Source organism: Mauremys mutica, chromosome 9, assembly GCF_020497125.1.
Source record: "Mauremys mutica isolate MM-2020 ecotype Southern chromosome 9, ASM2049712v1, whole genome shotgun sequence".
Lineage (NCBI taxonomy): Eukaryota > Metazoa > Chordata > Testudines > Geoemydidae > Mauremys > Mauremys mutica.
In genome coordinates this window covers 51,281,475-51,308,767 of record NC_059080.1, presented here as the reverse complement: position 1 = coordinate 51,308,767, position 27,293 = coordinate 51,281,475, and the positions used below count along the sequence as shown (strand labels likewise).

Here is a 27,293-nt window from a genome sequence, read left to right as displayed (position 1 = left end):
AAGGAAGCCACCTGCTTATTAAGGGATAGAATTGTGAAGGAAAACAAGCAAATTACAATCATTATCTGAAACTATTCCTAATCTTCTTCCCTCCCAACAGTCTTTTTTTCCCCCCTAGCTCTCCACCTGTGTTCAAAGGAGAATCTGGTTTAAGAACTGCAGAGAAGGGAAATGATTTTGGTTGCTGGGGAGTTTTGTCAGGAGTTTGGTACTAGGGATGCTAGACTGTCACAAACTGTTCTTCTTCCTCCAGTGCCCAGATCCACTTGAAATCAGTGGGAATTAGATACCTAAGTACCTTTAAAGATCTGGGCCGTGGGCCCCCAAATTCACACAGTTCCTTCCCTTCAGCTTAACTCCAAGCAGGCACCACCAAATGAAGATATCACAGTCGAGAAGGCAGCCTCAGTCCAACTCAAAGTCCCCTCATTATGTCATCAACTTTTGAAACCACCCACTCTGCGATTTTTCAATAAAGGGTTTTCTCAAGGAAGTTATTAAAAACAGAACAGAACACACATATTTTAATAGCAATTAGGTGACCCAAGGTTATGGGCTCAGAAGACAAAGCTATAATTATTTAGCAACATTGAGTTTAAATGCCAATGAGTCTTAATGAAGCCAAGCTAATTAACCAATTTCAGCGGAATAACTGATTAATAACAAAAATCAATGGTCGTATATGACAAAATATTTTTTTTCACAGGTCATTTCCTTGCAGCGATTCTCCCGAGTAGACTCTATTGTATGAAATAAGGTCAGGGGGCTGTGCTAACTAAATATTATTGTAATTAAATATTCAATGGAATAGCTTCTCAATTATTCAAAGCAAGGCTAATGATTTTGTTTATCACCAGTATGTTCTATCGTTTAAGACAATCTTTTCCCTCTGTGTTTTATTGCAAAGCTCAAAATTCCTGCTAACTAAACCTCTACCCCGATATAATGCGACCCGATATAACACAAATTCGGATATAACATGGTAAAGGAGTGCTCGGGGGGGGCAGGGCTGCGCACTCCAGTGGATCAAAGCAAGTTTGATATAACGCGGTTTCACCTATAACACGGTAAGATTTTTTGGCTCCCGAGGACAGCATTATATCGAGGTAGAGGTGTACCATGCTTTCATTATGATGCACTGAGATTTAGCCTCAAGACTCCCATGAATAACGTGTGCGGCAGAACAGACCTTTGAAGCAGTGAGGTGCTATGAGTAGCAGGTCTCTGTAGCACTCCTGAAACCACAGCAGACGGGCACTGCAGCCAAACACCACAGATGATTGCATATGAGTGATTGCAACAAACCAAATATCCTTAGCTCAGCAGAGCGAGCTCTCTGCAAAGTCATTTACCTTCCACCAAACCCATTTGCTAAAGCAGCCCCCTTTCATTCTGCTTCGGACACTTCTTGGTGCAGGCCACATGCTCATAACTACTTGGCTGTGAATTTGGCTTAGAGCTTTTCTTTACTCTGCCTTTTGCCTCAGGGATGCAGCCTGGATGGACAGATTTCTGATGGGCACTGATTTTGAAAGGACTGGTTATCAGGCTCTGATTCCAGTGGCAAGCTTTAGTGTGGAAACATATGCAGGATTATAGGTCACAGCAATGAAGTGCAATCGTGCCACCTGCCACATTATGGGTTTTACAACAAAAGAAATATGGCTGCTGTTAATCCACCCATCCTGAAGAAACATATTCCAGGGAGGTGGAAACTTTCCAACCCAGAAGTGAAAAAATGGACCATATGGTCCACACACTTTCTGGAGTTTTCTTATTAGATTGACAATTTAAAAGCAGGAATAATGGCCAGTTTCCAGATTTCGCACAATTTTCTGATGGCAGCGTTCTTCCACTATTGAAGAACGAGGAGGAAAAGCAGACCCTGCATCATTACAATTCACTAAGCAGCATTACCATAGGAAATTACAAATCAGCTTTTCAGCAAAAGATCCAGAGATATTTAGATTAGTTATAGAGAAACTACAGAACCTTTCAACCCATTTATCAAAGTTCTTGCAATTCCCAGTTCCAGGGAAATGAAACAATAATAAGGGCTGGGCACAAAAAGTTAATCTCTATCCAGTGCACTTCAATAATTTAAACTTTAAAAAAAAAGCACAGATCCTTTGGTTTTTGCTAACACTTGTCCAATTTTTCTTACCATTTCTCATTATGTGCATCCTTGGAAAACTGATGGTGATGAAAATCATTCGTGGCTGGGAGATATCAAATTTACCATGCAAGATGGGCAGGCCATCTGTGTTTGTCACCTGTCTGAAGAATGATGGACCTACTGCAATCACTAATATTCTCCTAGTGCTAGGGAATAAAGGAATGGCTTGTCAGAAGCACCACCTACTACTGGATGGTATTTGTATCAGACCTGCTCAGATTCTCTCCCCTACATGATCTACAGAAGCAACTCAGGCAGCTCGCTCTGAAGACGCCTGTATTTTTAGAGTCAAAAGGCCAGAATGTGTAATAACGATCAGATTAGCATTCCAGCACCCTCCAGGAGCAGCGCACAGAGAGAGTCGTACTCTCTGAGTCCCTCCCTGCTTCCTATTTACTCTGAGGAATAGCAATGGGCTCGTACTGCTCCGACCACACACCAGCTCAGCTTCCCATCCACCCAGGATCCATTATCCACCTCCAGTCACCCAGACCCCTGGTGTGGGGAGGCTGGACAATAAATGTTCATAAACAAATCAGGTCATTCCTGAAAGCAATTGTTCCTCAGCATCATTTGGAAATTTCATCCCAATTTTCCCCTTTCTGAATAGCTTGCAAAGAGTCACTTGTGAATATTTCATACGTGAATGTCAAAATTCACATGGTGTTGGCTATTTGAATTAGCCCTGCTGCACTGCTTCTGTTTCCTGACTGAGTGACTTCTGTAAATGACTGACACAACAGGACTCCCACATTTCTAACATTACAAGTGAGAATATGCATTTGCAAATTGCTGTGCGGCAAATATCCATGCTTACCGTTTGCCTTTTGCAAGTATTCATGCACATAGAGCTTGATGGCTCAACTGTTTGCAGAAAGCGAACACGGTCAAATCGATGTGTGTTTTCAAACTAATGAATATTCAGGGAAATATTTTCCCCAATATTTATTCAGCTCTGCTATGCAGTTAAGTGACCAGTTACTGTGTGTGTGTACATTTAGGGAGATGGAGCATTGCAACATCTTTTTGATGGTATCTGGGAAGCTTGAGTATTTTACCCAAAATAAGTAGATCCATAAACCTTTATTGCTTGTGGACCAGATTGTGATTGGCTGTTGCTCAAGTATACAAAGGACAGGGCCGTGATAGGAACTTCCCTACTCTTTACATCCTTGCTCAGGAGACAGGTGCAATGTGGCCATTTGTTCTCCCATCTTGAACTGGCCTGTTGCAGACAGGAGTGCACACTGCACACGCTCAAGGGTTGTAGCCGCAGTTGTGCTACCTCTGCACTCACCAGGCCTTAGTTCACATTGCACATGATGCTTCTGCTGTACCGATACAACTCCACGCCACCCCTAATGCAGGTCAGGGCCTCAGAGACATGATAGCACCCTAGATGACTAGGGCTGATTTACCTGTGACTCCAGGTGCATGCCTGATCCCTTGCAGTAGACATACAACTGTACTTCAGATGTACACTTGCGCAGGTTATAACGCATTGTTCTGCAGAACGTGGCTAGCTATTTATTCAGAACCATGGACCAGATCCAGTGCAAGTCAGAGAGAGCCTCAAGAAACTGCGCTGTCATTAGTAAGTCTGTGACTATCGAAGGCAGAGTTAGAAAATCAGGCAAAGGCCCTTGCTCTGCTCTGTCCTCTCTTGTTTTGTCAGGAGCCAAATGCCAGCACTGGTCTGTATCTGCACCGGTATCATAATGACACGCCTGCCTGGCTCACACATTTCTACTCTCAGCACTTCCAGAGCTTGAGCCTCAGAGCCTTCCTCCTGTTGCAGGATGCTCCCTCCACTGAAATCATGGGGACCGCTCTCGTGAGTAACAGGACCAACAGGAGGAAGGGCTACATGATCTAGCCCTGAGGGCTACACAAATGGAGTGCAACATGCTCCCAACCTGGCTGGTCCTGGTGTCCATTGCTGCACAGGGTGCAGGACAATGGCGAATGGTCTCACCCTGTTAGCCAGCCCAGCCCAGGCCTAGCTCAGAACCTTCCTCGGCCCCACACAGCTTCTGGCAAACCAAACCCATCAGCTCAGAAACATCCTCCTGTCTCTGCCCCACAGACTCGCCTCCTCACCTGCTCGACCCAACTAGGCTCAGAAACCCCTGGTACCTTCGCTCAAAATCCCTACCCCCACCAAAGGCTCAGAGGTACTTTCTGCCCCGCTGAATCCTGTTGCCTCCACAAACACACAGTTGAGAACCCGCTGCTCTGGGCTCAGGCATCCCCAACTAGGTTCAGAAAACTCTCCCCTTAAACCCTACAGCCTCAGAAACTCCCATAAGAGGCTCAGTTCAAAACCCTTCCCCCTCCTGCCTGCATCGCCAGCCTAAGAAAGACCTCTCCCACCAGCTCAGGAATCCCCTTATCTGCTTCTGGGCATGGAGGAGCTGAAGCTGGGGCAGCAGGGAGAGATCGTGGTTACAGCGAGCCCCATACTCACCTCTGTGGGACTAACCTGAATTAGCACTGCATGACTCTCGCAGTGACCACAGTATCTCCTGACCCATTAGGGACCTTCCCAGTGGCAGCAGGTGCTACTTCCACCCATTGGAGCCACCTGGGAGCAACAGTCCCTCCCAGGAGTTTCCCCAGTGACGGCAAGTGGTACTGAAACCTGCAGTAACAGCCGTACTGGAGATGCTACAGTGTCCATAGTGTGGCTGACAGCTAGGGCTTTATTGATACAGATACAAAACCTGAGGTCTAAGTTCTAACCACTGATTGGCTAGCGGCGAGTAGATGTCCTCTCCACCTCAACATTAAGGAGAGTGTGTGCAAGAGCAAACAGGGCTTGGGCCCCCACACTGGGATTGAGGGAGACATATTAAAGAAGGCACTTAGCTTATCAACCCCTGGGGGAGAGACTGTCTTTTTATTCTGTTTGTACAGCACCTAGCACAACGGGGTTCTGATCCATGACTGTGGCTCTGAAGTGCTACAATAATACAAATAAATAATAATAGCAATCAGCAATGGGCTGTAATACTTTGGTCTAATTTCAGGTGGTGGGTTTAGCATGCAGGGGCTGGGTGGTGCTGGTGGCCTGCAATGTACAGGAGGTTAGACTGGGTGATCTGGTGGTTCCTTCTGGCCTTTAACTCTCTGACTCTCACAATAATACTCTAAATCAGTAATTCCTTTGTATCTTCCAAGGCCTCTCATCTTGTTTGTGTCTGTCTTTCGGAACACTCCTCAGAGCAGGGACCATGTTGATTTGCATCTCGCACAGTACCAAGCAAATGACCAGCCCTTAATAGATATTAAGAATGATAGCCAGGTACTAAGCGATTCATTGTCACCAGTTCTAGCTGATTTCTCAGTGATCACCGGCATTTGGTTTTATCTGGAAGGGGCCAGGGCAACAAGAGCACTGTACGTGATTCAACTTGGAGCCGGCTGCATGGCAGAGGGGGAAATGTATTTTTCGGGCTGCAGATCAACAATACACTCACCCAGGAGTGCTGAGGGAGGGGGAGCTGGACCAGGATCCATCTGTGCTAGACCTGGTGCTAGCCAGTGGTGTCATTCCCTGACGGCACAATTCATGGTGCTGAAGATCTGCATATGAATTCAGTGCTCTTTCAGGGACAGCTGTATCAAGGCCATCTTGGCTGCGAGTTGAGTCTTGTTTACGTAGCAGAGGAACAAAAATTCTCCGTTCAGTCTTTTCAGCATTTAATAACAATGTACAGTGTGAGTCACTGGGGTCATCTGTAGCCTGGGAAGAGCCTTGTTCTTATTGTTCCTCTTTAATGCCACAGCATATAGGCCACGGCTATTATACGTGAATGTGACTTTGTGCCAGCTAGTCTGTAATGTCACAGGTGAGGCAGTCCTGACTCTCTCCCTTCCCCCTGGCCAAACATGGAATATTTGAAACTGCTAAATAACACCAGGTGCCATCATTCCTTCCCCTTTATGTGTCCAGCCCAACCCTCTACGCCCCCACCCCGCAGCTTCTCCAATACCCAAGGATGTGAGACTGGAAATGGAAACAATATAAATAGCATGGCACGATATACAATAGCAGCTTGACTGTGTTTTTAGATGGGGAATTGTTCAAGATGCCAGCTGTGTTGTTTCCTCCAGCTTTGGATGTGTTGCCTAGAATTTGCAATATGAGTTCCTCTTGGATTGGCTACAAAGCCCTTGCAGTGGTGAAGAGAACTGTTTCCCTCTTACTAAGCTAGGGGGCTGCCAAAAATGGGCAACTGAAGGGAGCCCACTGCTAGTTTGGGGTCACACACATACGCTAGAGAAAGGGGATTCATAGGAGGAAGAGAGCCACGTGTGAATGAGGGAGGGAACCTAGTGACGGAGGATGTGGAGAAAGCTAGTGTACTCAATGCTTTTTTTGCCTCTGTCTTCACAGACAAGGTCAGCTCCCAGACAGCTGTACTCTGCAGCACGGTATGGGGAGGAGGTGACCAGCTCTCTGTGGAGAAAGAAGTAGTTCGGGACTATTTAGGAAAGCTGGACGAGCACAAGTCCATGGGGCCGGATGCACTGCATCCGAGGGTGCTAAAGGAGTTGGCCGATGAGATTGCAGAGCCATTGGCCATTATCTTTGAAAAATCATGGCGATCGGGGGAGGTCCCGGACGACTGGAAAAAAGCTAATGTAGTGCCCATCTTTAAAAAAGGGAAGAAGGAAGATCCAGGGAACTACAGGCCAGTCAGTCTCACCTCAGTCCTTCGAAAAATCATGGAACAGGTCCTCAAGGAATCAATCCTGAACCACTTAAAGGAGGGGAAAGTGATCAGGAACAGTCAGCATGGATTCACCAAGGGCAAGTCATGCCTGACTAACCTAATTGCCTTCTATGATGAGATAACTGGCTCTGTGGATGAGGGGAAAGCAGTGGATGTGCTATTTCTGGACTTTAGCAAAGCTTTTGATACAGTCTCCCACAGTATTCTTGCCAGCAAGTTAAAGAAGTATGGGCTGGATGAATGGACGGTAAGGTGGATAGAAAACTGGCTAGATGGTCGGGCTCAACGGGTAGTGATCAATGGTTCCATGTCTAGTTGGCAGCCGGTATCAAGTGGAGTGCCCCAAGGGTCGGTGCTGGGGCCGGTTTTATTCAATATCTTCATTAACGATCTGGAGAATGGTGTGGACTGCACCCTTAGCAAGTTTGCAGATGACACTAAACTGGGAGGAGTGGTTGATACGCTGGAGGGTAGGGCTAGGATACAGAGGGACCTAGACAAATTAGAGGATTGGGCCAAAAGAAATATGATGAGGTTCAACAAGGACAAGTGCAGAGTCCTGCACTTAGGACGGAAGAATCCCATGCACTGCTACAGACTAGGGACCGAATGGCTGGGCAGCAGTTCTGCAGAAAAGGACCTAGGGGTTACGGTGGATGAAAAGCTGAATATGAGTCAACAGTGTGCCCTTCTTGCCAAGAAGGCTAATGGCATTTTGGGTTGTATAAGTAGGGGCATTTCCAGCAGATCGAGGGATGTGATCATTCCCCTCTACTCAGCACTGGTGAGGCCTCATTTGGAGTACTGTGTCCAGTTTTGGGCCCCACACTACAAGAAGGATGTGGATAAATTGGAGAGAGTCCAGCGGAGGGCATCAAAAATGATTAGGGGGCTGGAGCACATGACTTATGAGGAGAGGCTGAGGGAACTGGGATTGTTTAGTCTGCAGAAGAGAAGAATGAGGGGGGATTTGATAGCTGCTTTCAACTACCTGAAAGGGGGTTCCAAAGAGGATGGATCTAGACTGTTCTCAGTGTTAGAAGATGACAGAACAAGGAGTAATGGTCTCAAGTTGCAGAGGGGGAGGTTTAGGTTGGACATTAGGAAAACCTTTTTCACTAGTAGGGTGGTGAAGAACTGGAATGGGTTACCTAGGGAGGTAGTGGAATCTCCTTCCTTAGAGGTTTTTAAGGTCAGGCTTGACAAAGCCCTGGCTGGGATGATTTAGTTGGGTTTGGTCCTGCTTTGAGCAGGGGGTTGGACTAGATGACCTCCTGAGGTCCCTTCCAACCCTGAGATTCTATGATTCTATGAAGGCCCAGGGTCGAAAGGACAGAGAGGAATCATTGGTTAGAAGGAAGGGGCATTGACAGAGACTGCCCAGCCCCTTCCTGTGATGTCCCTCTCACTTGCATGAATGCTAATCCAGAAGACATGGTTTCTAATGCTGGCTGTGCCCCTGGTTTACTAGATGAATGTGGACGATTCTGTGCCTCAGTTTCCCCATCTGTAGAATGGGGATAATGATGCTTGCGTCCTTTGTAAAGCACTTTGAGATCTACTGATGAAAAGCAGTGTGTGAGAGCTAGGTGCTATTACCAACCTACACAGACCATTTAAGGACACCAGAGATTTCAAGCCTGTAACAGAAAGGTTTCCTCTGAAACCCTTTACACCCCAGTCCTGGATGTGGAAGTTAGGGACCAATCCTGAGAGGTACAAAGCACCTATTATGAAATGATAAGCACCCTTAACACCCACTGAAATCCACAGGCGATTAGGGTGTTCAGCACCTGGCAGGATTAGCCCTTCATAGCTCCTGACCCTTAGGGTACGTCTATACTACCCACCGGATCGGCGAGTAGTGTTCGATGTATCGGGGATCAATTTATCGCATCTCCTCTGGACACGATAAATCAATCCGCTAATCAATGCCCATACTCCATTGGCAGGAGGAGTAAGCGGAGTCGACGGGGGAGCCGCGGCAGTTGACTCACCACCGTGAGGACAGCCAGGTAAGTCGAACTAAGATACTTCGACTTCAGCTACGTGAATAGCTGAAGTTGCGTATCTTAGTTCGAACCTCCCCGCTAGTGTAGCCCAGGCTTTAGACTTTTTACCCATGTCTCTAGGTGTAAAGTGCCCGGGGGAAGGAGAATTAACAATAATTATAGTGGGAGCCATAATAACTGCTGTTGTAGTCAAAGTTGCACAAGCGTTTACTTTCGAAGCCGTGTTTTCGGTCGCTTTACGAAACTTTCGCCCTTAAGGCTGGCATTATGCAGGCCTGCTCTCTGTCCACAGATGGTATTTTGAGAGACAGTGTGCAGAAATGGCTCCGCTCTGATGGCATATCAGGAAAGTTGAGGAAGGGGAATATACAACTTCTCCATTATATAAAATCCTTTCACTCTATCTGTGAATAGCTCTCGATCTGCAACAGAGAAGAGACAGCAAGATGAAATTTGGCAGGGAAAATGCCCTCAATGACAAACTGCCTTGTAGTGTGAAAATTGGTTTGGATGTAACCAAGTGTTGATCGTATCTGGTGCAGGCTCAGTTTAAGAGGTATGATTTTTAGCAGTAGTGTAGAGGGCTGATCCAGGCCCCATTGTGCTAGGCACTATCCATGCACATAGTTACAAACAGTGCTTGCCCTCTTCTAAAGAGACAAGAGGTGGGAGAGGAAACCAAGAGGGGAAGTCACACAGCAGCTCAGCAACAAACAGAAATAGCAAGCAGGAGATGGGTCTCCTGACTCCTAAACCAGTGACCTCAGTGCTGTAGCATCCTGCTTTTCGGAAAGGTCAGAGAGAAGGAGGCTGAGCAGATCCCGCATGCACGGCTAACTCAGCTGTGTAGTGACAAATGCAGGATGCAAGCAGTGAACAAGGCATGGCTTGGTAGGTGCTCTTGGGCTAGAGCCACAAGGGGGATTCAGGCCCAGTGCTGCAATGCCTAACTTCAGGTGACGTGCTGCCCAGCAGAATCCACTGCCCTGCATTAGGCACCCAGGTTACCTGTACGATGCGCAGGGAGAGTGAGGAGCCTACAAATAGGATTCCCAAAGACAGCTTGCTGAGCCACCAACACTAGCCAACAGGCAATGCCAAGGAGGGGGTGTGGCCTATGCCCCACCCCTCAAAGGGACTTGGGTACATAACTCAGGGTTAGAAGGAGGCACCTCTCCCCACACAGGCTCCTCAACTGTGAGCCTCCCCTGGAGTTAGGTACTGAAAGCAGGTCAGGCCCTTCTCACCTGTGACTGAGATTGAAGTGCCTCCCTTCTACCCTACACCTAACCCAGAATGTGGCAGACCCAAGTCCTCTCTGCTTGATGTGGAGGACGGACTTGAACCCAGGTCTGCTCCCTTACCACTAAGCTAAACTGGCAATCCCTATGTGGATCTAGCCCTTGACTCTCTCTAGAGGAACATACCCTCTGTGTGGAGGGGTAGCACAAGACCTATGCAGCCACTCATGCTGCACTTAATCGACCAAAGTAGGGCTTCTGTGAGATTTGAGGTGTGCACAGACCTTGGGCTGGCCCAATGCACAGGAGTGAGTGTCACTCTCAGTGCTCAATACAGGATACTCAGGGAGTCTGCAGGAGACAAATCTCTACTCTCAAACACACAGTTCGGCAGATGCTGACTCCTAGAGCCTGAGAAAGCTGACATTACTATCACCCTGTGTGTAAAGAGATGGCCAGACAGGAGAGAAGCCAGGCAGAGCAGGAGGAAGGAACCGGCTGGCCCTGATATCTCCCGCTGGGGAGCAAGATCCCAGAGTTTTTGCTTGTACCTCTCCAGAACTCAGCTACTGTGCTGGGATGAGGATGGTCAACGGCTTCCAGAGAAGGGCTCAAAGCTTGTCCTGAGCCACAAGAGCCGCCCACTGCTTAGTGGTCTTCTCCACAAATTTGCTCCTCAGCTGGGGAGTGGACCCAGAAGTTGTGTCTTCTCCCCCAAAGACTAAGCTTGAGAAGGAGAGAGCCTTCCCCCAACAGGTGAACGCCAGGGGAAGGAGCACCGCTATGGAAGGCTGAGCAGTAGAACACACCTGGCCTCGGATCTGAGTTCTCTCAAGGTTCAATTCCTGGCTGAGCCACAGCCTTCCTGTGTGGCCTTAGGCCAGTCACTGAATTGCTGGGCCTCCATTTGTCAAATGGGGATAAGGCTTCTCTACCTCACGGGGTGTGAGGGAATAAAATCCATTAATGAACATGAGGTGCTCAGACACTATGGTGACAAGGACCACAGAGGTAGACAGCTGGAATTGCAAGAGCTACTTTTTTCCTATGAACAATGTTATACTGCTGCTGTCCACTGAGATACCCAATGTTTGCATGTACAACAAGGCAGACCAGGTAGTGATGATGCACACACACAGCTGTAAAAGGTAAAAAGAAAACCTGATTTTTAAAAGGGGAGATGTGGGATGGAATCTCCTCATAACCTCAGCCCTTAGTGTTGAACAAAGGAGATGTTGATAATGACAATGAAGATGATGATGATGTGGGATGGGATAGATAGTGTCTGCCAGTGCAGTTTCTGTGTCCTGTGAGAAGACAGTAATAGACAAATCTGATTCTCATCTGACTTGCTGACATCTTGAGAACTCCTACAAAATACTGGGTTAAAATGTGTAACACCAGCCCATTTCAATCCTTTATCTAGATACTAAATGTGATTAAATTTAGTTCAACTAACATCAGAAACCAAGAGAAACAGCATTTTCTGAGTGACTGCAGAGTGTGGGAAAAGCGGAGTATTCATGCTCATTATCATCTTTTTATGTCTGTCTTTTCCCGTCACAAACTGCAAAAATATTAGTACAGCCAGTCGTCCAAAAATAAAAATAATTGGTTCAACAAAACCATAAAATAAAACTAAGTGGCTATATGAAAAGTACCACAGAGATATTCAACCACCTGTAGTAAGGCTAGCCTTCCATATGCCATAAGAGTAGTTACCAGTGTTTTATTGAAGATAAACAGAATTGTTTGCAGTGCAAGTTATTGTTTTACACCATAAGTAATGAACGGGCTTCAGATATACAAGGGAATATAGCAGGGGAGGCAGTATAGACTGTGAGATACAGTAAGTCCTGTGTACATACTGTTATTATAAAAGGTATAGACCTAAGCCCTACCGTTTGATAAGAAAATGAGGAAAGCAATATTCATTCTGCAGGTGACTGAGAAATCAATGTGATATTTACATGACCTTCCATGTTCAGATATAAGTACACTCACAGACATACCCCAGTAAAGGGCAGAACACTTTATCTTCCTGCTCTGTAGATGCTCTAAATGTTGTCCGATGGAATTTGGGGTGGTAGACTCGCGGCTGGCATTCTCAAAGGAATCTACAAGAGTTCAGCACTCAATTCTCAGTTCAGTGGAATCTGGGCAACTCTCCCCCCGTTAGAATCAGTTGGAAACCACTGGGCCAGCCCTACTGTGGCAAACTATATTTTGAGAGGCAGCGTGATTAGTGGATAGCTCACTGTTTTGTGGTTCAGGGAGAGCTGGGTTCTATTTCTGACACAAACTTCCTGCGTGACCTTGAATAAGTCACTTCAGAGTCTCAGTTCCCCACCTGTAACACGGGGATAAAAATCCTCCCTTTGTCTGTCTTGTCTATTTAGATGGTAAGTTCTTTAGGGCAGGAACTAGCTGGCTGGAACCTACATGGGTCTATCCTAGCAGCACAGGAACAACTACCCTGAGCTAGCAGAGTCTATGGGAGAACAACCTCCTAGACAGCGAAAGGAACCAGTGTTCTGCATCTTTAATCTAGTAAGTAAAACTCTTACACTAAGCGAATTTATAAGACATATAAGCTCCATAAAACGGTGTTTTCTTTATATGACCATACCAGGGGACATTCTTTTTAACTTCAAATCCGGTTCAATCAATTGCTCTGTTATACTTCAGAAATTCTCCATCCCAAATTTTCTTTTAAACCTGAAATCTCTCCCAGGGTATTACTTTACTATCAAAGTAATTTCCTCAGTAGAGTAGAAATAATAATGTTCTTCTTCGACAGGTTTGGTTAAGAGGGGATTATGATTAAAGTTGTCAAGAGTCTAACAGGGACCGCACGGTGCAGGGAGTCATAAAGAAGCACTTTGAACTAATTTTAAAGCCCCATTACTCTGGAACCCAGACAGAGGCAGCAGCAGGTGAAGAGTGCTTATAGGAAGGTAACACTTCTTCACACGGAGCTCAGTGAATTGTGACTTGCCTCATGCTCAGAAAAGGAGCCATTTCGATACCATTTTCAAAAAAGGACTAGTCAGGTACCATACGATGAATAAAGCAGCCTTTTCTAGTCCTGGAACCCCCTTTGCTGGTATCACAGAGCTGCTGCAGCACCGCTAAACATTATTCATTAGGAGCAGCACTGCAGTGCCCAAGGACACCAATGGAGAATGGAAAGCCATTGTGATGGATCCTCACACTAAGAGGCAGTCTCTACCCTGAGCTGCTTACAGGCTAAGTAGACCCAGCAGACAAAGGTGTGGGGGATCAGAGACTGACAGCACAGCAGAGCTGGGATTAGAACAATGGTCTCCTGACTCCCAGCCTGTGCCCGATCCACTATAGCGGTGGTTTTCAACCTCTGGTGTGTAGACTCTGTGGGTCTGCACACTATGTCTAGGATGTCAAAGGGATCCGTCCCCCTCCCCCACATTCGAAATATTTTAGGGGTCCATAAATGAAAAAAGGTTGAAAACCACTGCAGTAGATAACACTCCAGATGCATCACCTTAATGGAACACAACTAAGAAATGCAGCCTGCTGCAGTCACTGGGTGAGTATATGAACTGCATTTATCCATGTCACATTGGCACAGGGCGAGACATCACTGAAGCCCCCCACCAACCCTATCGTTGAGGGTTTAAGTAGTAGCTAGGCCTTGTGCTGGCCCCCATAAGGACAATTTTGCATGATTGATGGAGCTTGCTGCATGCTATAACCCAGGGGGGAAGAATGCCTTGGTCTGGATAGAGAAGTGAGTGATCCCAGGGAGGGTGCATGCTTGGACTGGCTGCTTTTCTCACTTCCCCTGGGTCAATCTATTTCCTCTTCTGTTTCAATTCTCATCTCTCCCTCTAAGAGTTTCCTTGTAAAAAACAGTCCCCTATGGAGTCCAGGATTTAACATTGTGGTTTTGTCCCTGACTTGGGCTGGGCTGTAACCATGAAATCCAGCCAGAGGAAAGGGGTCTGCAGAGGGGAGGAATCTGTGCTAGCCCTGTGGCTTTTGCAGCTTACTTCCCCTTCTATAGTGCACAGATTGGCACATGCCCTGCCTCTGCTCACCTACTCTCTGCCCACCTCCTCTGGGTAGGAGGCAGCAGCCTGACAGCTGTTGCTTTCCCCTCCTGCGCAGTCTCTGGTGATGCAGGTAGCTCAACCCAGGGGGTCAGGAAGCTCCTTCCACCCCCTTACTCCCCTGCACATGCACACAGTAGGGCTCACAAGCCAGCCCCTTGTGCATGACTCTGCCAACAGAACATGAGCGCCTGGAGCTGATTTAGGGCAAGATAATGAAGCCCCAGGATGACAAAGGAATCACTATATTGCAACACAGGGACAGAGGTAAACTGCTGATCACAATCAACCTTCCCCTGAAAGAAAACACCCCAGCCAATGAATCCATGTTTATAAACACAAAGACAGCCCTGCCCTAATACAAGTGACTTCCGCTGACTCTAAAAAAGAACCATTTGGGAGCTTAATTCTGTTAAAAATCAATAGCAGACGATGAGTCTGACAACGCCCCTCACTAAGCCGCAGCATTGTCTCTTCTGACTATAGATACATTTCCCAGAGGCCTGAAAGGACTCCCCATCTGTCCCACTGCCACCTCCAGAGATGGCTGGGTAGGGGCTGAATGCAGCAAAAGAGGCAGGGTACCGCAGACAGCAGCCTCATTCTCTGCACGTCCCTGATCTGTCCCCAGAGAAGCTCCATCCCATGTACTAAATGAAGCAGGGGTCCAGTGGAAAAACAGGATCATGGAATTTAAGGCTATATCATAATGCCTACATTATATATATAGAGAGAGAGGCTGGGTTTATATGAAGGATAAATGAGGCATTGGCTTACTGTGTGATTTCTTATATAGTTCTGCAATGAGAAGCCTAATTTGTAGAGTGTTTTGTGTGTTTACCTAGCCCTATATCTACACAAAGAGAGAGAGGTATGTTCTGTACGCAGAGTCTAAGTGCTATCCTCCCCAAAATTACATGATGTATTTTTCATACACAGCAGAGTTTAATTTCTGCTGTAGGTGAAAAATTCAACCAGTAACCAGCATATATCACAGCCAGTACCACTCATGTGGTCATGCCTGTCAGCACACACATAAACTAGTTTACAAGTTGACTTCACATTTGGAGGTTGTCACGAATCTAAACACACACAAATAATGTCATTTTTTTCTTAGGGCAATCCTTAGTAGGTTGGCACTAATTGGCATAATTAACATGAGTAGTTCCATTGATTTCAGTGGGATTCCTCATGTCAATTGGGGGCATGCCAACAGAATTGCATAAGAGTAGCTCAGTCTACCCCAGAATAATTCATATATTATAAACGGGGGAAATGGAGAGAGACTAAATTTAAAAAATACGATAAATGGCATCAACAGAACACATGATGGCCAGGGGTGCTACAAAACTGTTGTTGGCACAACCTGTACGTTTGTGTCCCTGCCACACATGGCAACCCAAAGGAATGCTCATAAAATATGCATAGCCCACGTCTATAAGCTATACACTGTGTACTGACACCATCTCCTATTGGTGTTCTCTACACACAAAGGCCAGCATTGAATTTTATGGTCTCAGGGTTAAAACCAAAGTGCGTCCAAAAATCAAGGCTGAGATCATCATCTTTGCCAGGGGCGGCTCTAGACATTTCGCCGTCCCAAGCACGGCGTCATGCCGCGGGGGGCGCTCTGCCGGTCGCTGGTCCCGTGGCTCCGGTGGACCTCCCGCAGGCGTGCCTGCGGAGGGTCTGCTAGTCCCACGGCTTCGGTGGAGCCGCGGGACCAGCGGACCCTCCACAGGCATGCCTGCAGGAGGCCCACCGAAGCCGCGGGACCAGCGGACCCTCCACAGGCATGCCGCCGAAGGCACCCTGCCTGCCGCCCTCCCGGCGACCGGCAGAGCGCTCCCCGTGGCTTGCCGCCCCAAGCACGCACTTGGCGTGCTGTGGCCTGGAGCCACCCCTGATCTTTGCCCTGTCAAGGTCACTTTGACAACTCAACGGGCAATTGTTTTTCCCTAAGAACTACCCTATTGCCCAAAGTGTGTTACAGCATCAGTTCAGTGTGAACATGTGCAGTAAGCATGTTAGAGAGACATCCAGACGTCAGCACAGGTTCTGCAGCGCAGCTGAGCCTTAGTGCCCACCGCACATATAACAAGAAAATGCCACAAATTTCAGCCCATGGAATTTCCTCATCATCATTTGGCTGAGCTGGGTGACTTTGGGATGGATATTTGTTTCGGGATGGACTTTGTTTCAGTTTTCACCAAGAAGGTTTGTGGCGATTGGACATCTAACATAGTGAATGCCAATGAAAATGAGGCAGGATCAGAGTCTAAAATAGGGAAAGAACAAGTCAAAAATGACTTAGACATGTTAGATGTCTTCAAATCACCAGGGCCAGATGAAATGCATCCTAGAATACTCAATGAGCTGACTGAGGAGAAATCTGAGCCATTAGCAATTATCCTTGAAAAGTCATGGAAGACGGGAGACATTCCAGAAGACTGGAAAAGAGCAAATATAGTGCCCATCTATAAAAAGGGAAATAAGGACAACCCAGGGAATTACAGACCAGTCATCTTAACTTCTGTACCCAAAAAGATAATGGAGCAAATAATTAACAATCAATTTGCAAACACCTAGAAGATAATAAGGTGATAGATAACAGTCAGCATGGATTTGTCAAGAACAAATTGTGTCAAACCAACCTGATAGTTTTCTTTGACAGGATAACAAGCCTTGTGGATAGGGGGGAAGTGGTAGGTGTGGAATATCTTGACTTTAGTAAGACTTTTGATACTGTCTCGCATGACCCTCTCATAAACAAACTAGGGAAATACAACCTAGATGGAGCTACTATAAGGTGAGTGCATAACTGGTTGGAAAATCATTCCCAGAGAGTAATCATCAGTGGTTCACAGTCATGCTGGAAGGGCATAACAAATGGGGTCCCACAGGGATAGGTTCTGGGTCCAGTTCTGTTCAATTTCTTAATCAATGATTTAGATAATGGCATAGAGAGTCCACTTATAAAGTTTGCAGACGATACCAAGCTGGGAGGTATTGCAAGTGCTTTGGAGGATAGGATTCAAATTCAAAATGATCTGGACAAACTGGAGAAATTGAGAAGTAAATAGGATGAAATTCAATAAGGACAAATGCAAAGTACTCCACTTAGGAAGAAACAATCAGTTGCACACATACAAAATGGGAAATGACTGCCTAGGAAGGAGTACTGCAGAAAGGGGTCTGGGGGTCAGAGTGGTTCACAGGCTAAATATGAGTCAACAGGGTAACGCTGTTGCAAAAAAAGCAAACATCATTCTGGGATGTATTAGCAGGTGTGTTGTGAACAAGACATGAGAAGTAATTATTCCGCTCTACTCTGCACTGATTAGGCCTCAACTAGAATATTGTGTCCAGTTCTAGGTGCCACATTTCAGGAAAGATGTGGACAAATTGGAGAAAGTCCAAAGAAGAGCAACAAAAATGATTAAAGGTCTAGAAAACATGACCTATGAGGGAAGATTGAAAAAATTGGGTTTGTTTAGTCTGGAGAAGAGAAAACTGAGAGGGGACATGATAACAGTTTTCAAGTACATAAAAGGTTGTTACAAGGAGGAGGAAGAAAAATTGTTCTTAACCTCTGAGGATAGGACAAGAAGCAATGGACTTAAATTGCAGCAAGGACGGTTTAGGTTGGACATTAGGAAAAACTTCCTAACTGTCAGAGTGGTTGAGCACTGGAATAAATTGCCTAGGGAAGTTGTGGAATCTCCATCATTGGGGATTTTTAAGAGCAGGTTTATGTATCACTGTTGTAGCCTATAGGTATTTGCTAGGTAAGATATAGGTATAGATTAAGGCCCTAATGCAAAAGCCTACAGGCCTCAGGCTTGCAAGATATTTAGCTTAGCCAAACAAGTCCTCAGGCCCAAAGAAAGATTTGACATAAGGAACTAACCAGTAAGTAATGCTATATCACAAGACATTAGAAGATAAAATGCTGCATGAGGGAAGGAAGTTAAAACTGCTGATATTTAGCAAATGTATGCTGCAATGTACCAGTTAAAGCCAGTTAGAGTATTTTGGGGATTTTGCAGATATAGGGTGTCAGCAATGTGCTAACCACAAGTTGTCATGGTGACTGAGTGATGTGAATGTTAATGAGTATAAGGGGAACTATTGAGCTGGCCTATGAAAAACAGGGTACCCCAAAGTCATAGGGCGAAGCAATACAAATAAGGAAAAGCGATTAAGCAGATGCAACCCCTATTGAACATGCATTAGGCAAAGTGGCATCAGTGTCACACATTATAGAAGTTGTATATGGGCCTGGCTGCCTTGGGAGATGCCAGGATGATGGCCACTGATGATACTGAGCCTGATGAGGAGGAGGATGACTAACACTTCAGCTCCTTTGGGAAGGGATGGTGTGAGTATCAGGTTGCTCAGAGCACATCCTGTATTATCTCTCTCTACCTTGCTGGGCTGAAGTGTTTTTAGCTTTGCTCACTGTGTTAATAAAACCATTACAAATCCAGAATGGTCTTTCTAACTGTGAGTGTTACAACCAGGCACGTCAGGGCTCCCAGATGATAATACTGGACCTGATCTTGGGACGAGAACCTACCAAAGGACAGTGTTAATTGGGAATTCTTAAGTGATCAATATAATTAATGTGCAATCACTAGATCAGGCAACACTGTGGGCCAGGGTTTGTATTCAACTGTGACCACAGCCATCCAGGAACTAAGAACATTGCAGGGTGATTAGACAAATTCACTCAGGTTGTAACACCTCCAGAGAGGCACGGCCTTTGGAGAGGCTCACCTAGGTTGGTTCACACTCTGAATTCTCCAGAGACCAACAGGCAAAGACAGGACTTTTGGACAAGTGGCCTGAGTTTATACTGACTCAGGGTCTTCTTTCTGATCTAGCAAATGGGCAGGCCCTTCTGTCCCAGGGTAACCCCACTCCTTCCTGGGAAAGGCTGGAAGGACTTTGGCATATTGAGGCCCCATAAGACTAATGGGTGACCTCTGGTAAGCTTTAAGCAGGCATGTAGCTTCTTTTGTTGTTTTAATAGGTTTTATCTATAATGCTTTTACCGTAAGAATCAATGTATTTGCTTAGAAAGAGCTGTGCACTGACTTATAACTGCTGGCAATTGCACTGTTCATAGCCAATGAAAGGTAAGTCAAATGCAGATACTGACCTGTTTAGGTAGCATGGCTTGCTGAGGATAACAGTATAGGCAGGGAATGGGGCAGCCTGGAAATACCCTGCTCAAGAGGGAGAGAGACATGGGTCTCCGCCCAAGGGAGGTGACGGCTCTGCAGGGAGCCTAGAGCCGGTGCCCTTGCTGGTCCACAGCGGGGGAATACAGATGCAGTTGCCCTGAATGGGACATACTTACCCCACCCCACACTCATGGAAGAGAAATTAAGTTCATCCCCTAATCCTATAAATCTCCTGAGAGCCATACAGATCCTGGCATCCCAACGTGGTGGCCCAGGGCTTCCCAACTGCTGAGGGTGCCTTCCCACTGACTGCCCCCAAATCTCCCTGGGTGCCTTCGGGAAAAGGCAGGTGTTATTGCTGTTTCCCTCAGCAGTAACTTCCAGGCAGATTCCCGGATTAGAAATCTGCCTGATCACAAGGGTGGAAGCCAACAAACCTGGCTATTGCATAATGCGAGAGCCCCTACCACATGCCATGTACCCAGAGTCTTGCCCATCTTGTGCTATTTGTTAAGCTTGAATTGATGAGAACAGTGAGACTGTATGGGACTGGAGCATAAGCAGTCTGGCCTAGCAGCACAGCCGGGCTGGGATTACCAAACCACAGACAGTCAGGACGCAGCAGTCAGCACACAGGGATCACAGCAATTGCTGGAGCCAGGATCAACAGGCAAGAGCCAGGGTCAGATTCAGGCCAAGGTCAGAGACTAGAGACCAGCAGCAGTTACCAGGCTGCAGTCAGGAGCCAGAGCCAGACTGGAGTCAGAGACACGAGACCAGCCAGCAAAGTGATATGTGAAATCACAGCAGGCCAGAAGTCTGCATGGCTGCCCAGACAATTTCCTGGGCTGCTATCTAGGGTTAAATACTAAGCATGGGGCAATCAGAAGGCCACCGGATGCTGTCAGTCTGGACCTGTTGGGTGGTACATTCTGTGGTGCCTATTCTCCAGCATGCTCCTTGGAGGTAACTTTACGCAGGCTCCCAGTGGTGATGTGAGAACATTAACTGCCTAAAGCTCCGCAGACCTGGGTTCTAGTTCCATGGAGCCTTCCAGGGGTTATGGATGGAGGTAGAGCTGGAGCTTTAAAAATACATCCACTCTCCTCTAATGCCTGTTGCCTATCCTAGGGTTAGATGTTGCACTAGGAGGTAATGAGCTCTGCTATATGATGCCAGCTGGCTGTGCTGTTAGGATTCCAGCATTGCTACTGCTTCAATAGTCTATTTTAGCAGAAAACACATGTATTGTTGGTACATTGACTTGTATTTCTGCCTTATTACATTTGTTTTTCAGTGAACAGTGGGTTGTATGTGCCCCATCAGCCTGCTTCTCAATGTCTATAGTGCTCGTATCTATTTCTCTTTGGGATTTACGCTAAAATATTTGGACTCTGTTCTTCCTTGACTGAGATGTCAGAAGATGAATCATCTCACAGGCCAGTGAAAATGGCAGCACAATGCCCTTTAAAGCACATGGATGATATCTTATTGCATGATGTGATTCTAAGGGCACAAGATGAGCCTTCAGCCGCTGTAGCTGCTGTCCTGATTTTGGTAGAGTACAGTCAGTGGCAGTCAATAGTCAGCATGTTATTTTACGTGTCCTGTAGAGCACAGTGTGAGTGATCTTCCCATGGATCACAACGTGAATCTATACAGTATATACAGAAAGTGGGATTCCATGGTCAAAGCAGCAGAGCACAATAAGATGTGCGTCAGTTCCCAGAACAGCACAATAAAAATCATACTGTGCCATATAGAAGAAAGTCACATATACAGCGATCTGAACAGGATATGCAGCAGCTGTCCCTTACCCTAACCTGTCAACAGAAATCATAGTTGTTGCCCAAACTGACTCTAAGGGAGAGCCAGGGCCGGCTCCAGGCACCAGCTCAGCAAGCAGGTGCTTGGGGCGGCCAAGGGGAAGGGGCAGCACATCGGGCTCTTTGGCGGCAATTCGGTGGCGAAGGACCTGCCGCCGAATTGCCTCCGAAGAAGAAAGCAGCGCGGTGGAGCTGCCGCCAATCATGATCGCGGCTTTTTTTATTATTTTTTTTTCCGCCACTTGGGACGGCAAAAACCCTGTAGCTGGCCCTGGGGAGAGCATATCTACCATAACACTACAGACTAAGGGACCCAACCTGCAGAAATTGAGCCACGGATTTCCATATGAGTTGGATCTGTCTCTAACGTCTTGCATATTAATTACAACATCCCAAAAGAAAGGGAGCAGTGAGTTTGCCAGCTCCTTTCTGACACTTCAGTAAACACAAAAATTCCTTAAGATAGGCTACAGAAATGAAATCTCATTCACCAAGGCAGAAAGCCCCCGGTATGGAACCAGTAGGGATATAGAAGACAAGCAAAACATTAAAAGAGTCGATTAGCAGGGAGGCACCACAGTTTGGTTTGAAAAGGTATCATTCCTCCATGGTACAGAATAGCAGACACTCATCTGCCAGCAACTCAGACCCCTGTCACTGGAATATTGTACAAGCATCAGAGCTCTGTTTTTTTACCAATAACATTCAAATTGATCTCATAGTCCTTTCACAGCCACATCCCAATCAACTGTACAGTCATGGTACAATACCCTCTCCACTTACAACACGTGTCCCAGCCATCACCATTAATGCAATGCCTTTGCTTTGGATTGCTTTCTCTTTGGTTACAGAGGAATTAGGCTGGTAAGCAGAGCTGTTTGCCCAGGGTTATCTCCTAAACTCCAGAGAAATTCCAGAGTAAAACAAGCAGCAGTCAAAGAGGCAGATGGGAGAACAATGAGCCTCCCAGACCACAGACACAAACCGTTCACCCAGGAGAGCGAGATTTGACATCTTATTGATTCACTTTTCTGATCATTACACACTCATAACAAATCAAATAGCCAAGCCACAAGGCTGGGGTCAGTTTTACCTATGGTTAGATGCCCATATGTAGAGTATGAGGGGGAAAGGATAGGCTGGAGGGGTGTGGGAATAAGTGAATGATTGTACTACCTGGAGAGCGGGTTGCTTTAATATTCTGCTGAATACGTTGTATTTTTTAACCCTTGGCAGTCAGCTTTTGGCACACAGACTGCTCTGGCTAGGGCTTTCCTGAGGCTTACTGGTGACAGTCGTTAGCTCATTTTGCCACGTTTCAAAATGCCATTTCAGGAGCAGTTAAATCTACAGGTATGTACCTTCAAACCATACAGACCATCCTTGTCAGGGGCTGTTTTATACAAAGGGGGAAAGAAAAGGAGCACACAAATAAGGTAACAAAGGATCACCAGGGTTGGAAGGGAAATAACAAAATATTTAGTAAATTGAAGAATGATTCTAACATTTTTTCCCAAACATTTTCCTTCTCTCTCTGAGTTACCTAAACAAGTATCCAAGACTGTTTTTTGTCAAAATCTCTTCTCACCCAGAAAATTATTTTTCCTCCTAAGGCTTAAACAAAAACAATGGAAGTCCAGTAAAATAAATAAGATACATGTCATCTTGAGGGGTGCCACATTACAGATGTACTTTGCCCCACCACAGCACACACAGAATTCAAAAGAGCAATCCAGAGAGTGGAAGGCTAGAGACAAATAAATTAAACAGTTTCCTGGGCTGCAAAATAAATACAAATATCTTTTGTTTTCCCCAAAATGCAGAATTTGGGGGGTGGGGTGGGCAAAACACTTCATCGTGTGATTGCTTGGAATCGGTTTTGTTTATATGAACAGCTTAACTTTTTTTTTTAACTTTTTAAATCAGTTTATTTCTGCAACCTTCCAATTTCAAGGAGGAAGAATTCAGCGGCTTTCAACCAGCTCCCCCTCTGCTTTCTGAAGGCAACATATGCCTCCCTAGCATCTAACAAATTTTAATAAAGAACCCCTGCAAAGACCACCAGCTGGGAGAAGAGTGGAATGACAAAAAATCACCTTTTGGGGGAAAAAAAATCTTTCTGCGCTAATCTTTTCCTTGAGCTACAGTCTGGATAAAGCAGAGATTCAAAGGAGGATTCCTGCAGTCGCCAACAAAAAGAAGGGGGATTTTGACTGTTACTACATCACCTAAAGAAAATATCACAAAAAGCAAGAATAACGGTACTGTTCTGGTTTTAAAAGATGACATTTCAATTTTTTTTTAAGTTTCTCCACCCTGTTGCACATAAGAGCCAACGAAGCAGGTTTTAGATTCTGTTTAGTATTATTAACCAACGATCATTTCAGACTTATAAATCAGATTTGTTATTCACTATCTAAGCCGCAACTATTGGAATTGTTTCCCTTTCGTTGCTGGATCACAAACATGACTGTTTTCAAATTAGAATAGATGAGCTACAAGAATACTGAAGCTGCAATCCTGACTCCAAATGCAAATGACCCAAGAGCCCACAGTTGATTCCAAAAATGGATTGTACCCAAAAGTTGTTCATGAAGCTACTCCCACTTCATTCTGTTTGGTGAAATGAACATTCTCCTTTGTGTTAGTGGGAAAGTTTATTTTCCTTCACTGAATTCTCTTGAGCCTCCTTGCTTTGCTAAATAAACTCAGACCCGCCAGACAGCAGGAAACAGAAAGCCAGGTTTTGATTTAAGGCATGTTTCATTCATTGGAAAAGGCTGTGGCACATTTTTTTTCCCAGGGACATGGGGAGGAGGAGGAGCAGAGGGAAAGATATAGGGACTCCAGCTCTGAAGGATACAGCTGATATAATGGATAGTATAGTTATAGTATAGAATGATATTCAATGCAGAAGGCATTGGAATTGTAGCTAGACTAAATGTTAGTATAGAGACAATATGGATACAGATAGCTAAGGCTAAATGCACCCCACTTAGTCCCTTTACTCTCCTTAGCGCTACGGGTTTTCAGGGACAGAGCTAGCAAAAAAGGTCTTTAGCTAGAATACGATTTTTCAAGCAGCCTGCAGGCTTGGTTATCTATATGCAGACAAATTACCCCTCCTTTGCTAGAGAATGTTGACTTTACAATTCAGAAGCCTGTCATCTCCAGACCATGGGTAAGAAGCAGCAAATTGCCTGGCTGCTCCCTGTATAATCCGCCCTGCAGTATGTAATGCAAAGCACCCCTGCTCGGTCTCCCCCCAGGGGTAAACCCGCAGCCCTGGGCATCAGCTAAACCCAGGCTGCTCCTGCCGCCTCCAGCGACAAGCACCGCCACACATAGGCACATGCACAAAGAGCAGCGATTGCCTGCCGTGAAAGCCGGGATCTCTGCTAGCCCAAGGGATCCAGCCGCAGGAGGAAGGCGAGAGAGAGACCCGGGAAGTGAGAGAGACAAGCAGGGCAAGAGAGTGACAGGGGTATAGGAAGGAGCGAGGGGCAGAGTTATTGCAACGGCAAATCAAAGATCCTGTCTGAACACAATCTCCTGGACCAAGCCTGGGCTCCACGATTCCCCCCCGCCCCATCTTCCTTGGAATCACTGACCGCTGCTTCAGCCCCAAGCTGCCAGTTTGTAGTATGTTAAACAAGCCCTGCAATGCAGCTCAGCATCTTCCCTGGCCAAGGAGGGAATGGGGGTTAGCCTAGGGCAAACCGCTAGTCCATCTGCCTTGCTGGCTGGGGGAGGGAGGGGGCGGAAGGAGTCCTTCCCATTCCGAGAGCCAGATCATGGGAAATCCACTTGGTTGGCTCTGCTCCGGGCAAGAGTGAAAAAAGTATCGCAGAATCCTTACATGTCGCATGTGGCAACCCCTTAGCCCTGCCAGCCCTTCACCAGACCAGCTGCCTTTTGCACAAGGGGAGGGAGAAACAACATGCATTTTAAAACATCTCACAGAGCAACCCAGGTACAAAAGTTTTTTTCCCCCATTATTGTTTGTATTTTACCTTCCACTGCTGCAATTGCAGATGCCAAGCAGAAAACCACTACAAAATCCAGTGCCATGGTAGACCCAAACATGTTTCAGAAGAAATAAGAGTTATAAAAAAATAGTTCCTTGTTTGGCAAGATTGGTTTCCCTTCTTGTTGCTTTTTGTTATATGTATCTCCTTTAGTATTCCACTTTGGATACCCCAGTGCTCTGTGTGTGTATGTGTGTGTGTAGGTATGTGTGAACGTGTGTGTGTCTGTGTGCGTGCATGGGGGTGTGTGTGTATGTGGTGTGTGTGTGTGAGAGAGAGAGAGAGTATATATTTTAGTGTCACATTGCAAGCAATAGTAAAGTGTACAGTGAGAACAAAATCAGCCACTGAGGCTAGAGAGAGGGGGAGGGAAAGGGTTCCCCCCCGCCATCAACTCTCTTCCCACCCCCAACACCTCCTGTCCAATCAAAGAATCAAACCTACAAAAATCCCCTATCCAATCAACGCAGAGCACCTCCTTACACTGGTATTGTTAGTTTAAGAAAAACTTTTGCAGCGAGGCACGGGGAGAGAATGAGGGGGAGAGAGCCATAAGGAAGTGAAAGAGCTCCTCCTAATGGTCCTTTCCAGTATTGCACATACATTTCCACTGATGCAGCACTAAATTCAGGTCACTATTCACAACCCAGCCCTGCCTGTCGGTAAATAATCCACCTATTTTTATTTTCAGCAGCGACCGGCTTCTTACTGACTATAGGTTTCCTTATCTTCTAACATGTTGATGGTGTGCTGATGTCAGCTAGCCCTTTCCAAGAAGAGATCCTGGAGTTTAGGCCAAATAATATGATTTTGAATGTTAAAAGAATGATTTTCCCCTACAGGGCTCTGACAAATCTAGTCTACAGCCCCTTTTCTAGTATGTCCTGGGTCTCTCCTGGTCCTGAACGGCCACCCATAATTGCCCTGTATTGTGTAAATGTGAGAAGAGGAGAGGCACTATGGCCATGTCAGAAGAAGAAGAAATCAAAATAATGTAGAACATGACCAAACCTGACTCTAAACCCAGATCTCTGTAAGTGCAAGACTTTGAGGCTGATGACAAAGAGCTCACTGGCTCTGGATATTTGTTAGCCCCAGTGATAACTCTGGGGAGGGATTTTTTACCTTTTAACAATTTAAATTTTAATCTGGCTGCATCAGTCAGTGCCATGGATTGTGGGTTCTAAATGACAATGAAAATAAGCCCCTGGCATATCCTGTTTTGATTCCACTCTTCTTTTACCTTTATCCGCCAGTTTGCCTCATTTGTTCTCTCAATAATGCTGCATCTTCTTGCCCATTTTTCCTAGCATGTCAGATGAATGGTTCGGTTCTGTTACTAAATCATGATTCTGATGTCAGGGCTAATGCCCATACATCACTTGAGCCTTCCAAATAGGGCTTATGTGATGCCCAGACTGTGTACTCTCTCTCTCTTCCCCGTAGATGAATTTCACCCAACCACGGGACTAACTACAGGTGCACATATAGATACCTGACTACCATCTAGTGTCTAGAACCCTGCCTTTCTTCTACTCCAGTGGAAGTATCTGCATGTCCTTGGAAGGAATCCTATTACTTTTGCTTATCTTAAGATATACAAAGCAACAAAGTCACAGAGCTAATCATTGCCTTCTCTGCGTATGTCTACACTGCACATGAAGCCTAGGCTTTGGCTCAGGGTTGAGCCCAAGCCCCCATTCTGTCCATGCACAAATCAGCATGACTTAGGTTAGCAAGCACTCAGAACCCAAGCTTAGGACCCTGTCAGAGCCTGAGTCTTGCTGTGACTTGGGTCCAAGCCCTGTCATTTTGCAGTGTGGATGCAGCTCAAGCCACAGAGCTGAGTCAGAAGGTCTGCATATTACAGAAGGGTCGTATTAGCACAGCTATGAGGCCCGGGTCCAGCAACTGTATATCCAGGTTTTTGATGCAGTGTAGATGCTCACGCATGGGCTTGGAAACACCAAGTCCAAAAGCCCAGGTCCCAC

The 27,293-nt window shown here is 46.1% G+C and overlaps 1 protein-coding gene across 4 annotated transcripts in view; it reads right to left on the bottom strand.

Annotated features, from left to right (window-relative positions):
• Positions 1–25,618, bottom strand: part of EPHB1 (EPH receptor B1) — a 353,412-nt gene extending 327,794 nt beyond the window's left edge. For all 4 annotated transcript variants that reach the window (XM_045030054.1, XM_045030055.1, XR_006582168.1 and 1 more), the window contains exon 1: positions 25,288–25,618. In XM_045030054.1, coding sequence (XP_044885989.1) covers positions 25,288–25,360 — 73 coding nt within the window. In that variant the 5' untranslated portion in view covers positions 25,361–25,618. The remainder of the gene's footprint in view (positions 1–25,287) is intronic.
• Positions 25,619–27,293: the final 1,675 nt, after the last annotated feature.